At 42.8% G+C, this 15,059-nt stretch overlaps 1 protein-coding gene across 2 annotated transcripts in view; it reads right to left on the bottom strand.

Annotated features, from left to right (window-relative positions):
* The window catches only part of TAFA5 (TAFA chemokine like family member 5), a 313,335-nt gene extending 302,021 nt beyond the window's left edge, over nt 1-11,314 (bottom strand). For both annotated transcript variants that reach the window (XM_075492411.1, XM_075492420.1), the window contains exon 1: nt 10,862-11,314. In XM_075492411.1, the coding sequence (XP_075348526.1) occupies nt 10,862-10,952 (91 nt within the window). In that variant the 5' untranslated portion in view covers nt 10,953-11,314. The remainder of the gene's footprint in view (nt 1-10,861) is intronic.
* Between the last annotated feature and the right edge of the window lie 3,745 nt (nt 11,315-15,059).

The following is a 15,059-nucleotide window of genomic DNA, read 5'->3' as shown; positions in this document are numbered from 1 at the left end:
AGAAGCACATCTCTAATTGCAGGCAAGGGGAGTTCTCGGGTCTTCAGCCCACTTGAAAATTATGCCACTTATTACCTAAATAACAGGTAAAATACATTTTAAATGTTGTTGTAGTCTTTAGGAAAGACATAAAATTTCTTATAATATTAAAATAGAAAAAGTTTTACTAAAATGTTGATCAAAATAATGGAAAGGTGAAAAGATTCAATAAAACAGGGCTGTTACTATATACTACCAAAAAAATAACACACAGCAAAGGGATTTTTATCTTTAAAGGCTTGACTCTAAGACTCATCAACATCCATTATAATTCTATAAAATAAGTTACAGCAGCATCTGGTACAATCTATATAGTTTTATAGCCAAGCATACAAAAATGCTTACAACAGTTACAAGATCTTCTCACAATAAACGAAGCTGAAAACTCTTTACTTCATCTACCAGCATGTATTTAGAAAAACAAAGGCAAAAGCTAGAACAAAAGAGGAACCCAGAAGCACAACTATTTTTTTTAATGACTAAATAATACTTTTAAAGCATTAACAGATAGTGGGAACTGCCGATGCACAGGAAAAGGAAGCATCTCGCAATCATTTTAGTTTAATCTCAATTAGTTCATAGCCGTAAGCAAGGTGATACTCAAGCAGTGACCATTTCAAACAACTGTTTGATTCTCTTGAGGCTAAATCTGTTCCCAGATCCACGACGCACATCTCCAAAACATGTACAACTCTGAATAATGGAGCAGTGGTTTGGTTTTTTCTTCCTTAAAGCCATAAATTTGTATTGAAAGAATCATGCAGAAAACCATGTAATTTAATTCAATAAAAACTATAGCAAAGTACAAAAGAGATCATATAACATCACTCTCATGATTAGCAGTCACCACAAAAACACATAAAACGTGAGTGCTTTTTGGCAAACTAGTGTAAAGGGGTAAGGAAATTTTAACTTGCAATACAGTAACTTCTAAAAACTTTCTTATTTCCTGTCTTTAAAGAAATGTTAGTGCAGCTCACGGAAACAATGACGAGTACCCAGCTCTTCTACACCTCTAAGTAGAACAACTTTGTAGTGCATAACTATTCCAGAGACATGAACAAATTCACAGAATCACAGAATCACAGAATCATATAGGTTGGAAAAGACCTTTAAGATCATCAAGTCCAACCATTAACCTAACACTACCAAGACCACCACTATACCATGTCCCTAAGCACCTCATCCAAATGTCTTTTAAATGCTTCCAGGGATGGTGACTCAACCACTTCCCTGGGCAGCCTGTTCCAATGCTTGATAACCCTTTCAGTGAAGAAAAATTTCCTAATATCCAGTCTAAACCTCCCCTGGCGCAACTTGAGGCCATTTCCTCTCGTCCTAAAGGATTCCAGGCAGGACCTGCTCCAAGCACAAGTTGTGGAGTGTGACTGTATTGGGTTTGTGTGGCAAAGGTTTTGGTAGCGGGGGGGGCTATAGGGGAGGCTTCTGTGAGAAGATGCCAGAAGCCTCCCCTGTGTCCTATAGAGCCAATGCCAGCTGGCTCCAAGACGGGCCTGCTGCTGGCCAAGGCTGAGCCCATCAGTGATGGTGGTAGCGCCTGTGTGATAATATATTTAAAAAGAGGGAAAAAAACCTGCTACATGGAACAACAGTGACCAGAGAGAGTAGTAGGAGAATATGAGAGGAACAGCTCTGCAGACACCAAGGTCAGTGAAGAAGCAGGGGGAGAAGGTGCTCCAGGCACCAGAGCAGAGATTCCCCTGCAGCCCCTGGTGAAGACCATGGCAAGGCAGGCTGTCCCCCTGCACCATGGAGGTTAATGGTGGAGCAGATATCCACCTGCAGCCCGTGGAGGACCCCACACCAGAGCAGGTGGATGCGCCTGAAGGAGGCTGTGACCCTGTGAAGAGCCTGTGCTGGAAAAGGCTCCTGGCAGGACCTGTGAACCTGTGGAGAGATAGGACCCCACGCTGGAGCAGGTTTGCTGGCAGGACTTGTGACCCCGTGGGGGACCCACGCTGGAGCAGTCTGTTCCTGAAGGACCGCACCCTGTGGAAGGGACACACGCTGGAGCAGTTCTTGAAGCAGTGCAGCCGGTGGGAAGGACTCATGTTGGAGAAGTTCATGGAGGACTGTCTCCCGTGGGAGGGACCCCACGCTGGAGCAGGGGAAGAGTGTGAGGAGTCCTCCCCCTGAGGAGGAAGGGGCGGCAGAGACAACGTGTGATGAACTGACCACAACCCCCATTCCCCATCCCCCTGAGCCGCTGGGGGAGGAGGTAGAGAAAATCAGGAGTAAAGTTGAGCCCGGGAAGAAGAGAGGGGTGGGAGGAAGGTATTTTAAGATTTGGTTTTGTTTCTCATGACCCTACTCTGATTTTGATTGGCAATAAATTATATTAATTTCCCTGAGTTGAGTCCGTTTTGCCTGTGACGGTAATTGGTGAGTGATCTCCCTGTCCTTATCTCAATCCATGAGCCTTTCTGTCAGCACGATTTGCTAATTTTCCTTTTGCTACTGGATTTGAAACCATGCAGACATCATAAAAATTGGACAGTATTGCATCAAGGTACACACCATTACAGACAGCAATGAACACAAAGCTCTTAATCATCCGTAGCACCAAACAGGCACAGGCTGACAGAGAACCGCTCTGAAGCCATTTGCAGCTGACCCTGTTGTGGGGCTGGTTCTGTGCTTCCCATACCAGAGGTCAGAGCAGCCACAGGGCCACCTGGAGATAAGCCCTCCAGGTGCTGGGGTAACAACCACAGACTGGTAGGGCTCAACAATCCTTAACCCGAATCCTTATCCCATAAGAAATACCGGAAAGTGAATGACACTAATATTCTAATTTCACTGCTCTTTGTATACAAAGAAGAGCGAACAGCAAGGCCCTGCTTCAGGACACCTTCAAGTCCTAAAAAGCTTGCAACATAAACAGCACTTAAAAGAGTGATGTTTAACTACATATTATGAGATTTTCTGTTCCTTTTTTTTTTTTTTTAATTATATCTGCAACTCAAAAAGTGGCATGATTTAGCTAATAAAATACTTAAAACACTGGTTGTTTTCTTGAGGTTTTATTTGTCCCCTGAATACTTTCAGATCCTAGTGTGTCTTCTCATGAGCCTATTCACTTCAGCAGTCAACAGAAAACTGCCCTGAAGTCAGATGTTTAAATATCTTCTGCCTTTCCAAGTTCCAGGTAAGCACACATTTTGGAGGATAAGACTTGAAGGGACTTGAAGAAGTCACCTAGTCTGCCTGCCTGCTTCAACTTAATGATACTATTCCCAGCAGATAGTATTTTAACCTGAAAGTAAAACTCCCCTGTTCACAACTTCCCAAGAAAATCTATTCCAAAGCTTAACTGTTCTTGCCATTGGCAAGTCTTCCCTGATGCACAGCACAAGTTTACCCTGCTGCAATCTTTCCTAATGTCTACCCTAAATCTCCCTCAAATCAGTTTGCACTCATTGCTTCTTGTAATCTTCCCACTTTACAGAAAGAACAGTTTGTTACACTTAAGGCAGAATTTTACCCACTGAAAACTCTTACCGTGCTAGTAATCTCTTCTCTAAACTCAATAACTCTAGTCTCTTCAGTGCTTCTTTCTAGGTCATATGTTCTAAAGTTGCAGTTATTCCCTTTGTTCTCCTGCGGATCCACTTAATTTGGCCTACATCTCTCCTCATGTGTTACTGCAATTAAACATCTAGACTTTAGAATACCATACAGCCTTGTGGCACGTTAGAAAGAAGCTGAGATCCAGAATATACTGGTCTATTATAAATACAATTTTTCACCTGACAAATTAATACAATCTCCTACTTTGCTCCATATGGTCAAAAATAATAAATCAGTCATATGAAAACACACATTAGTGCAGCATCTGCTTTTAGAAAATATTTCAATAGGTATTGATCCATTACATTATTTTTTTCTGGTTATTTATATGTTAATTTGCTGTTTGGATATATTTCAAACACGTTACTCATTGCTTTTCACAAGACTAACAACAATTAGTAGGAAGATCTATTGTTCTGACTAGCATTTACTTGTGAACTGATGTAGTGCCAAAGGTAAAATATAATGAATAGGCAGATTCATTATATTGTGTTGGATTTCTAGAACAGGCATAAAAAGCACATTTAGGCAAATAATCGGATTTTGTTATTAAACAGAACCTTCTATCACTTTAGGTTATAAGTGGCAAGAGGATATAATTTCTGAGCAAAATAAATCTTTGCTAAAATCCAGATACTGGATGGAATAGATCCCTGGCTTGGACTTGTATGAACATACACTACAGTTGGCCAGTCATACTCGGCTGAGCCACCGATTCCAACTGGGACATCTAAATACTACCAGAAAACAAATACTGTTGTTACCATTAGTACAAAAACTTGTGTGGCCTCTTTTCTTCATATGATTATAGAAAGTTATTTTGAAATACATATGAGAAGAGAATCATTTTGCCTATATTTTGACTAGTGAATTAAAGACATTTATGGCTTTTCTTACCATTACTATATTGAACTCTTGACTTCTAAATACATACTTTTTTTTCAATATCCCCTTTTAAATTCAGTTTTAAAAAAATCTCAGTTGTGAGTGTCTTGGTTTTATTCCAGTTTTGTATTTGATACAGTGTATGCCTGCTAAGAAACAAGAAAAATAAATATTAGTCAGCAGATCTAAAAAGCATGCACTTTTCTATGATGTGACCCACGTCAGTCTATAGTACTGCCTTTAAGAACAGGTAGTGCTGATAAATGCTGAGAAAGGTCAGTAATTCCTCACTTGTGCTCTTGGGGCATGAAAACAGGCAGTCATAAAAAGGCTACTGAAAATCTGTTACTAATTCCTTTTTTCAAGTTGCTCAGTCGGGAAAAGTAGGGGGTTTATACCACCTATGGTGCACTTCCCTGTGAAGACATACGCATCTTTCATTTTCATCACCCAAAACCAAAGACTATTTCAAAGCTACCTTCTATGGGTAGAAAACCTGTCAGACTCCCCCTCTTGGTATATCCCGGCACAGCAGATGTCGGATACAGAACATCTTTCTCGCCTGCCTCAAAAGCAAATTATTGAGAACTTTTGTCTACATAGTTCCCTTTCACTGCTATACTTCTCTAACCCTATCTTAAAAAGGCCCTCTGAAAATATAAAAAATTTTCAAATACAAAGCTATTTTATCTCAAAGCAGGACCTTCTCTCATTTTTCTGCAGTCCCGATGTGCCACGCACTATCAAACAGCCACTGAACTGGGTCTTCTTAATTTTATTTATTTGCCATAAAACTATTAAAAAATGCAAACAAAACCCCCAGATTGGTTACCTTTCACTTTTTTTTTCCTTGTGCAGCATTTATTCAAGCTTAGGGCTTTTTAACTGCCAAATCTGTTTCCTGGATGGGAAGAGAAACCTTCCACTTCTGCATTCTGTGCCTCTCTCTAGCCTGATGTGCTGCTGTGATAATCTCATTCATATCTGTCTCTCCACAACACCACCACCTCCCCCCCCAAAAAAAATGTACAGAAGACAAACGGGAGAAAATAATTATACGACAGTATGTTAAAAGTAAGAAACCCTTTACAAGCAGGCAAATTTGCAGGTGGGACACACTGTCCTCAACTTGGTTTTACTATATATTGGTAACATATGCAGCACATCTGGTACGCAAGGTACCTTACTGTTTTCAGACTCAGGTTAAGCATAAAAGGGCAAACTGAAAAAAACAACTCTAACATAAACCCACACTTTTTTCCCCACATTCTTAAAAGCAATTTTCTTTCTCACTTTGTTTAATTGTTTCAAGTCTTTCTTTTTTTTAATGTTTACAAGATAAAAGAAAAATAAATTTTAAAGGAATGAAAGGCTGGCAATATTATTTGTTGTAATAAGTCACATTCAAATTCTTTCCAGGAAAATTTTGAGGGCCAAAGTCTCAAAAAGTTTTAGAACAGAATAACTCCTTTCCTCAAAATGTTTTATACAGCAGTAAACATTAGTTTTACCAACTTTGTAAAGCTATCAGATTATATGAACAGAAAGGTCTGAACAAAATTATCTTGGGTATACTGTCAGTAGACATTTTCAAACATTAGCAGAGGAGTAGCAGAGTCATTTAGGGTTGCACAGCTAAATAGAATACTGTTCCTTATTATTTTCAGTGTCAAAATGTACACCCTAAGAACACAAAAATATGCATAAAGCTTTTTGTGTACTTTTAGAGTAGGCTAAAATATTTAAATCTGTAAAAAGTGACAGAATAAAGATATTAAGTATAAAACTTAACCAAGTTATTATGTGTAATAAATGCATTCTTTTAAAGAAAGTGCTGCAGTATTTTTTGCTATTATGACACTAATTCCTCTAAATGTGTTTGACAGAGAAGTGCCAACAAGACTATAACCAGTAATTGCTAACTTGTGCCTAAAACAGAAAAAAAATATAATTATGAAAAATGTGCCAAACTGATACCCTATTTATATATATATATATTAAATCTGCACAAATGATACTAAAATTCTGGTTTATAGCCATAATCATCTATTTATAACAGAAGTATCAGAATTCTCTTGTCTCTACTTAAGTGCTGCAGTGTATCAACAGAAAATCACCCTATTTTACACAGCTTACTACTGAACATCTACCCAACAAATTAGGAATGTTGTTTTGAGATCTGAATACTCCAATCCTCTATACTTTAACATTCTTGAGACTGACTCCATGTTTCTGTGTAGTCCCTCTCCAAACAAGGCTCACACCACCCTAATCTCATAAACCAAAATACTAAATCACCCTTGATAGATAAGACATGCCAGTCTCTTAATGAGCAATCACAGGATAAAGAAAGCTTTAAAGTATATCCAGGGCTGTAACACACCCTGTCTGTGATATATACACATACCCTTCCGAAGTTACCCCCTAACTTTCCATGGCATTCAAAGACACATCTAGAAACTGTATCCTTTACCTTTCCCCATCACTTACTGTGTCTGCATGGTTAAAATGTTCTAGTAGGTGGAAAGGGTGCTTGTCTGGGGGCAAAGGAGTTCCCACAATTAATGTGTGTAACATCGACTCAATGTTTTTCAGTTCTCTTTGAATAAACGTGTTAAACAATAACAGATTATAAATCATTTAAAATCAGACATGGGTAGTGAATGTAATTCCTTACTTTTAATTCTCAATGGTGTATGCAAAAAGTTTTAGGTATTTCAATTTTTAACACCCCTTCATGCTGACTGCAGCTGACTAGAGTATGTTAAACTGCTTTGCAGGAAGATCAGACAGGCATGGGACTGCAATTATATATCACAATACCCTTTTCTGGGATCACAGCTCTATTCATCTTTTAGAAACACTGAAGGACAGATTGGACATAGGGGAACGGATTAGCCACAGGACGACCTGTATTTCCACACAAAAGCCTAAGTGTGGAAAAATGGCACCCTGTGTCACCCATTCTTCACTTCCTGAAAAAAACATATTCATGAAAATAGACATTTAAACAGCTCTTTCCCACTCATCTCAGAACAAGCATTCATTGTTTTTTTAGCATCATTTAAATGGCTGTAATGTAATGCTACTACTAAACTGCCTTAGTTAAAAAATGTATATAAAAATATTTAGGAATTAAGACAGGGCTACTTAGAGAAATATCTAAGTTCAGCATAGGAACTAAAATGAAAAATTAACAGTGTGAAAACTCTCAGTTGACTGTTGCAACACACAATCTCATATTTATGACTGTGACTGAAGGAGGATTTGGTTCTGGTAATAACTTTCAGCTAGATGTAATGAAAGTTCTACATACTATAGCCATCCAGTACAACGGAAATTATAAAAATATCTTGTGTTAATAGGTGATAAGAGTTTAACATAACAGATAACATCACTAATTCCAAGTGAGTAAAAGGAAAATGAATACAGAAAAAGACGTGGTAATTATATCATTTTGAGATGTTGTAAAGTAAAGATTATGTTAGTTTTCTATTACGACCTGCCTCTGGAAAAATAATAAGCAGTAAATATTACGAAACATGCAAAAATGGAAAGAGCGTGCATTAATAAATTAAGTCAGACCTTTAATTAATTTTACATGTCATTCTTCTCAAATCAATTGTCTTGCATACAAAAGAGATGCTTGGTGTATGAACTTGTACAGCCAAATTGTCTCAGGAGATATGTGCTATCAGCTAATCTGATCAAGCTAGGCAAACTGGTGGCTTACTTGTTTGTTCTTCGGGACTGCAGGAAATTATCCTTCTGCACAAGAAATAATCAAATTAAAATGTCTAAGCATTTAACTTAGGACTTCGACCACACAGCTGAGTTACAAACAATGAGCCCATGTAGTTCATTAGGCTCCAATGGGAAATTAATCTTTTTGCCAGGAAATCAACAGTCTAACAACATCATGTGCAATGAGACACACCATTCCTAACTTTTTTTGAAATTTTAATGTAAAGGGCTAACTCTGATATCAGAAAAGAATTTCAAATCTTCTGAAGGTAAGGTAACAGCCATCTCACATCTATTCTTCTTTATACAGATTTACTTAGTAAACTAATGTGGTAGGCATATGGTTAAATGATTTGCTAGTCCTTTCCTCACAGTTCTTTCCCTTGTTTTCTTACTGAGAATGATTTTAAAAAAGCAGGTTTTAAAATGAAAAAGGAAATGTAAATCTTGCTTTTGCAAACTGTTTACAATATATAGCTTGATCTTATCTATTTCTCCTTCTCTTTAGATGCCCGCATTTGAATGTATTATGCTTAAACCAATCATTTTTTATTGGATATTTTAGAAGTTCTTCATAAAGAAAAAACTCAGTTACACCACGTAGACTTTCAGTCAATTCCACTAAACTAGTCAGTGTCATTACTGAAACTACAGGGAGGAATACATACACTGCTGAAGTAATTATACGAAAGGGGTCAAAATGCTATTGTGGAGATTAGCACCCATCAAGGAAAGGCTGACAACTAGCCCAATACACGCAATCTGTATTTACAGTAAGTACTTAGTTCTCAGAGTTAAACAAAGCAGAAATATTTTGTTCACAAATATAAACAAACTGATGCAATTAAGTTATCGGACAAGCCCAAGAGCTTCAGTTTTCTCTCTGCAGTCCACATTAAGAGTGGCTATAAATGCTGGAGGAGAAGCAACGTGAAATGTGTTAAAGTGCTTGGTGTACGGCCATGGTTTCTGGTTTTATATATTAATTTGGTAGCTTTCTGCTCCTACAATGCAAGAAGAAATATTTTAAGTGCAACAAAATGCTTCTTCCTTTATGGATTATTTACAGTAACACAGGTCTCAAAATCAAGCAGTGAAAGACTGAAGAAAAAAAAAAGCAGCATAATGGCAAATACTGACAAAAAAATAGCCTGAAGTGACTGGCAATATTTCATTCTGCAAAATCTCCTCAAAACGAGTCATCTCATTAGACAGAGATATATATAAATACACTAGTCCGAGCATTTTAAAAGAATGTTAAATAAGTGACTATGTGGGAGGCATTGCACACAATGCAATTAAAGCATGGGTAGGTTTCTTAAAGGAGAAATCTCTGGCACTGGAGATATCTGGATAACGCTTCTTAATTAACCAAATCAGGCAAATCAGCGTTTATTCACTTCAGAAAAGATCTGTGAAAATGTACAGTCTCGTGCTTTTTTTGGACTGACACTAAATTAAAACCAGTAGCGATACTTCAGCGGTTGCAAGGTTGTCGCTTTGCCCAGTCTTGAGTGAAACTTTGTCCCAGTCACATAAAAGTTTTTTTCCATGCTTTGCACAGCCAGGACTCCCAGCCGAGCTGGGCTCCTTCTTCGGGCAGCTATCACCTCAACTATATTACAATGCTAAAAAAGAATAAATAGGTTCACCAAAACCCCCGTATTGTTGTGTTATATTTGTTAACACTGCTTAAAGAACAGCCATGGGCTTTCCCACACACCACCAAATATATATACATCTCTCAGGATTCACACTTGAATCTCAGACTACAGTTTGCTTTACAAATAAGCACTGGAATCGTTATTTTAGCAGAGGGGGAAAAGAAAAAAAAAAGAGTAATTTTCTGAGGAAATAAAACAAAACAAAGCAAAACAAAACAAAAAAGAGCAATACGATACTCCCCAAGAAAATTCCTCTATCCACTTCATCAAACATTCTTTTTTTTCACCCAACTCACACAGGAAAAAAAAGAAGAAAGCCTGCCACACAATCCAAACTATTTTCTCCAGTAAATTGTAATCACAATTTTCTGACCACAAGGTGGAAGAAACAGGAGCCTTGAAACCATGCAAAGGCCTCTTCCAGTTTTGGGGCAGCGAGGAGAAGGAAGATGCTGAATGCCCAGGATTTGCTCTGCCCTGCCCTTTCCATAGAACTTTAGTGCCATCTATTGAAAATGTACTGAATAAGGAGGAGGGAAAGGACGCCTATTGATTTGGTATAAAAATAAGACGTTTACTTGTTAAGGGTTTTTTGGTTTATTAATACTCCCATGATGACTACTGTTCTGTGGTCATCTGATAGCAACAAATATTTTCTATGGACTGTGCATGCCCCATAAAGAAATGAGACACTGGCTAAAACATCGAATACAAGCATCATACAGATTTTATATCTATATATACATTTACCAAGAATGTAAGTCTAAAGCTACCTATTATCTAAAGGAACAAAAATGAGAAGGCTTTAACGGAAAGGAAAAATAGCGTGGAAGCACTGCTGTAAATAGAACATACTGGAAACAGTAAAAATAATTAAGGCACCTCGTAAAGACCTTAGCATTAAAGAAGAGGGTATGTAGACATGCAGATATAATTACCTTCTTTAAGAAACTGTGAGTGGATGACAAATATAAGAAAACAGCAGATCGCTGCTCCTGCTAGTGCCCATAAAGCTTTCAAGAGCTGCATCTCGGTCTGAAACTCAGTAAATACCCAGAAAGTCACACAATGAATTTCCACAGCGATGCATCAACGCTTCCCTCTGTGCGCCAGGCGCGGCGGCTCCCGGCAGGGACCACACTCCCGAGCAGGGCGGGCGAGCACGGGGCTGCGGAGGAGGGGCCGGGGCTTCACACCCCGCGCGGGGGCAGCGGCAGCGGCAGCGGCAGCGCCGCGCTCTCCTCGCCGAGGCAGCCGGCGCGGGGCCCCATGAATCAGCGCTCCGTCTCCGCGGGAGCCGCGCCGCGCCGCGCCGAGCCGGCGGCGGGGGCAGGGAGGCCGGCAGCGCCGGGCAGGTTGCGCAACAGCGCCCGCTGCGCCGCGGGGCCGCGGGGCCGCCGCCGCCGCCCGCTCAGGGCGCGCCGCCGCCGGGCGGCGCGGAGCGCGCGGGGGCCGGGCCCACCCCGCCGAGGCTCCGCGGGAGCCGCTGCAGCATCGCCGGGCTGCGGGCGCCGCTCGCTCCTTCGCTCGCTCGTCGGGCGGCCGCTCCGCTGCTCGCTGCCACGGCTCGGGGAGGAGAGCGCGAGCGGGGAGGGGAGGGAGCGGGGGGAGGGAGGGAGGGATCTCTGCTGCAACTTCTCCCGGCTGGCGGCAATTTGTTGCACCCCCCTCCTCCTCCTCCCCCGGCTCGGGGAGCCTCTCTGGCGCGGGGGGGGGCCTCAGTTCACCCCGCCGTCCCCGGCAAACGCGCGGCCGCGCGGGGGCTCTTGCAAAGACCGCTGGCCTCCGCTCGGGCTCGCACCTCCGCCGCCTGGGCTCCTCGTCGCCCGGCTCCGGGAGCTCCCCCGGGCGCCGCGGCCGGCCCCGCTCCCTCGCCCGCCGCCCGCCCGCGGGGTCGACCCCGTCCCGGCGCCGCTCCCCGGCGGTGGCACCGCAGAGCGCCCTCCGTGCAGCTGCGCCGGGCTACGGCGAGAGGTCTCTCAGTCTACAGGTTGATGCCTCCGTTGCAGCCATCCCCACGGAAAACAAGAACGCAAATGAAAGAATGCCATAAATCAAAAAAAAAAAAAAAAGACCAAGGCTGTGATTTTGCTGCCGCCCTCCCACTCCAGGGGAAGGACCGAGCCGCGGCGGCCGGCTGCCGTAGAGGAGCCGGGCGGGGGTGCGGGAAGGCTGGGGAGGCGCTGCGACGCGGAGCCGCTCCGCGGGGGCTGCGCGCTCGGCCCCGCCGTTGCGGGTCGCGCTGCAGCCCAGGCCGGCGGCAGACACGCCGCGGCGCTCCGCGCCCGGGGGCCGCCCGACGGACGGGGGCTGCCCGCTAAGGGCACCGAGCTCCGTGCGGCAGGCGCGGCTGGCGGCGGCTCGATGGGGCGGTGCGGGGGGCAGGGGGATGCGCTGAAGCGCTGCCGGGTGCGGGTATTTGGGCGGCCGAGGGGGCTGCCTGGGCCGGGCTGCCGCCCGGGTGCCCCTCTGGCCGCGGACGCGGTCCGCCTCCGCGCCTCTCGCGTTCCAGCGCCGCCGGCTGCCCCGCTTAACTTCCGCGACGCGTGCGTACCCCGCGCCGCGGCCTGCGCTGGCTCGCGGGGAGACCCCGCGAGTGCCGGGGGACGGAGCGGGGAGGAGCGCGGACCCAGGCCGGCGACGGGCGAGCGGCGCGGCGGGGCCGGAGCGGGTGTCGGCAGGGTGCGAGCGACGGCCGCGTAACGCGGGAGAGGAGGGTAAAGCAGAGGAGGGCCGGGCAGGGGCAGGTGAGGTTCGCAGCACCGCGGGAAGCTGCGGGCAGGAGGCGGCCGGAGCCCCGGGCGGCCTCGGCTCGGCCCGGCACGGCACGGCCCGGCGGCGGGTCCTCCCCGCCGTGCAGCTCTGCGACAAGCTGAAAGTTGCTGTGCTCCTCAGGCTGCCTGCAGATGTACTGCACTACATGAGCAATGATAGTAACGCACCGATGGCCCATGGGTTACCCCGGTTTATCCGGGATAGGCATTAAAGGGCATCCATAGTTTTGAGGATGTAACCCAAGTAAGGGAATACTTGCACGCTAAGAGCTTTGTTTTCATAGCGCTTTGGTTACGTGTTTGCATTTATGTTATTTTTTGTAATACTTAAGTATTTTCTTAATTTTAGAAAACGGGAGGGTTTCCAGATGCTTGGAAGGACGGATTAATAAAAGAACAATATTTTCGTTGGGCAAACATCTCCCTTGTTGTTGATGATGTGTGTTAAGTTCATCCCTGTGCTTTTTGGTTTTTCACTGATAGTGCAGAGAAACATTAAAAAGCTATCTTTTGAATGTTAAACTTCACACAAATCCCTATAAACCCATTTATGGCATTTACTATATTTGAAGATTACAGCAATGCAATGTTAAAGCAACGTCATAGCTACACTAGAGATACTCCACTGTAAATCTTTCAATCTGAAATGTACACTTTGGTGAGAAATTGGCCGTGCTTGGGCGCAGTTCAAGTTGGGGTTGGTTTGTTTATTTGTCTTCTGGGTGAAAGAAAAAAGTGTCAAGTAGCTAAAGAAAATTCACACATTTTATACTTAAGCAAACACAAAAAACCCCAACCTAAAATAGCAGCTTTTAAGTCCACAGATAAGTGGATTTTAAAAGTGTCTCAAACTTAAGAGTTTATGCAGTCCAGGATAAGCAATATGTATCTTTCAGTTTGAACATGCTAAGTTTGGAGAGAAATCCTCTGAGAAATTTTACACATTACTTTCCTTTTTGACTAAAAGCATGTGAAAATCCCCAAATTGCTTGCTCCTTTTGAGGTGCAAGATGATAGCCCTTCTCCCATTTTAAACTACTCTTAACGTCTTTGAGCTTCTGAATTAGACGAATGCTCCTGGGATTCCGTGAGCTTTGGATCAGACCCCTTCGTAAGCAAGACATGAGAATGCGGCACTGTGCTTCCCGGCCACAGGGGAGTCACTCTACACGCACACTACTGTAAGTGGGAGCAAAATCTGGTTCAGCGCTCACACTGTACAGAGATATTTAGTCTCATAGCAACAAGGGATTCCAGAAGACTTCCCATTTGAGAGGACAGTGGTACCTGGCAACGCCACTTGCTGTACTAAATGTGGTTCACTCTGGTATTTTTTTATTTTCTAAATAGCTTTGGACCTTTCAAATAGGGTGAGTCCTATTCAAAAATACCCATCTTCAATTTCTTTACGTGTCGCCTGCATAAAGATTTATAAAATATTAAAGATATCTCAAGTTACCAGTGTAGACTTCTCTGGAAGACTTTTCTGAATGAATTCCACTGACAAAAATTCCCCCGTGTCTTTCAGCCTGTTAAGATTTGCATCCCCAACTAATGGAATAACACCCATCAAACAACTTCTAAGCTACTTAGGCCGGGAGAGATTTACATAACTATCTCACTGAATTTTCAGTTTTTTGCCAGAGCTCTGACCCCATACGTCTCCAGCAATGCAGAGGCAAAAGGCTGGGGTCCCAGCAGTAGCTCCCGCCAGGGAACCATTCCACAGGAACTTTCCCAGGTGTGTTTTAATGTTAAAGGAGGGTGCTCACCATCTGAAAGCTGGTAAAGGATGGTGGTGGCTTTGGAAGACATTTCCAATACAGAAGACGGTTGCAGCTGGGAAAAGTAGTGAGGAAGTGAGGAATGCATTTTCCTGGTGATCAAGGAGCAAGAGCAAATGTGTATGAGATACAAGTTCTTCTGAGTTCTTATGGGAAAGCAGCACAAAAATGAAGCGCATAATTTCCAAATGTGTGTTCTCTTTTGGAAATACAGCTCATTTGTTCTTTTTACCAAAAATTCTATCTAGTTATACAGAATTACTAAAACTGGAACTCTGTAGCAAAGACAGCAGCCTTTGCTCAATTCTAGAGATTTAAAAGTATTATCTATACTCTGCATTTAATTTTGTGAAAAGATTCTACCAAACTTTAGAAGATTTATTCTTCACTACTGAGATATTTCACAAATAAAAACGTGCTGAAATTCCTGGAAAACAATGATGTTCAGATTGTATTCCATATACCTATAACTAAGCCCCCCGTATTTTCAGTTGTGTCGAATGCCTTTTGCATAATTATTTTATTCCTGTTCATGCTATAAAACCCAAAATTATGCACGGCCAATGCAGATCTAAATG

Source organism: Mycteria americana, chromosome 1 (assembly GCF_035582795.1).
Source record: "Mycteria americana isolate JAX WOST 10 ecotype Jacksonville Zoo and Gardens chromosome 1, USCA_MyAme_1.0, whole genome shotgun sequence".
In the NCBI taxonomy this organism is placed as follows: domain Eukaryota; kingdom Metazoa; phylum Chordata; class Aves; order Ciconiiformes; family Ciconiidae; genus Mycteria; species Mycteria americana.
This window is presented reverse-complemented; position numbering and strand designations above follow the sequence as displayed.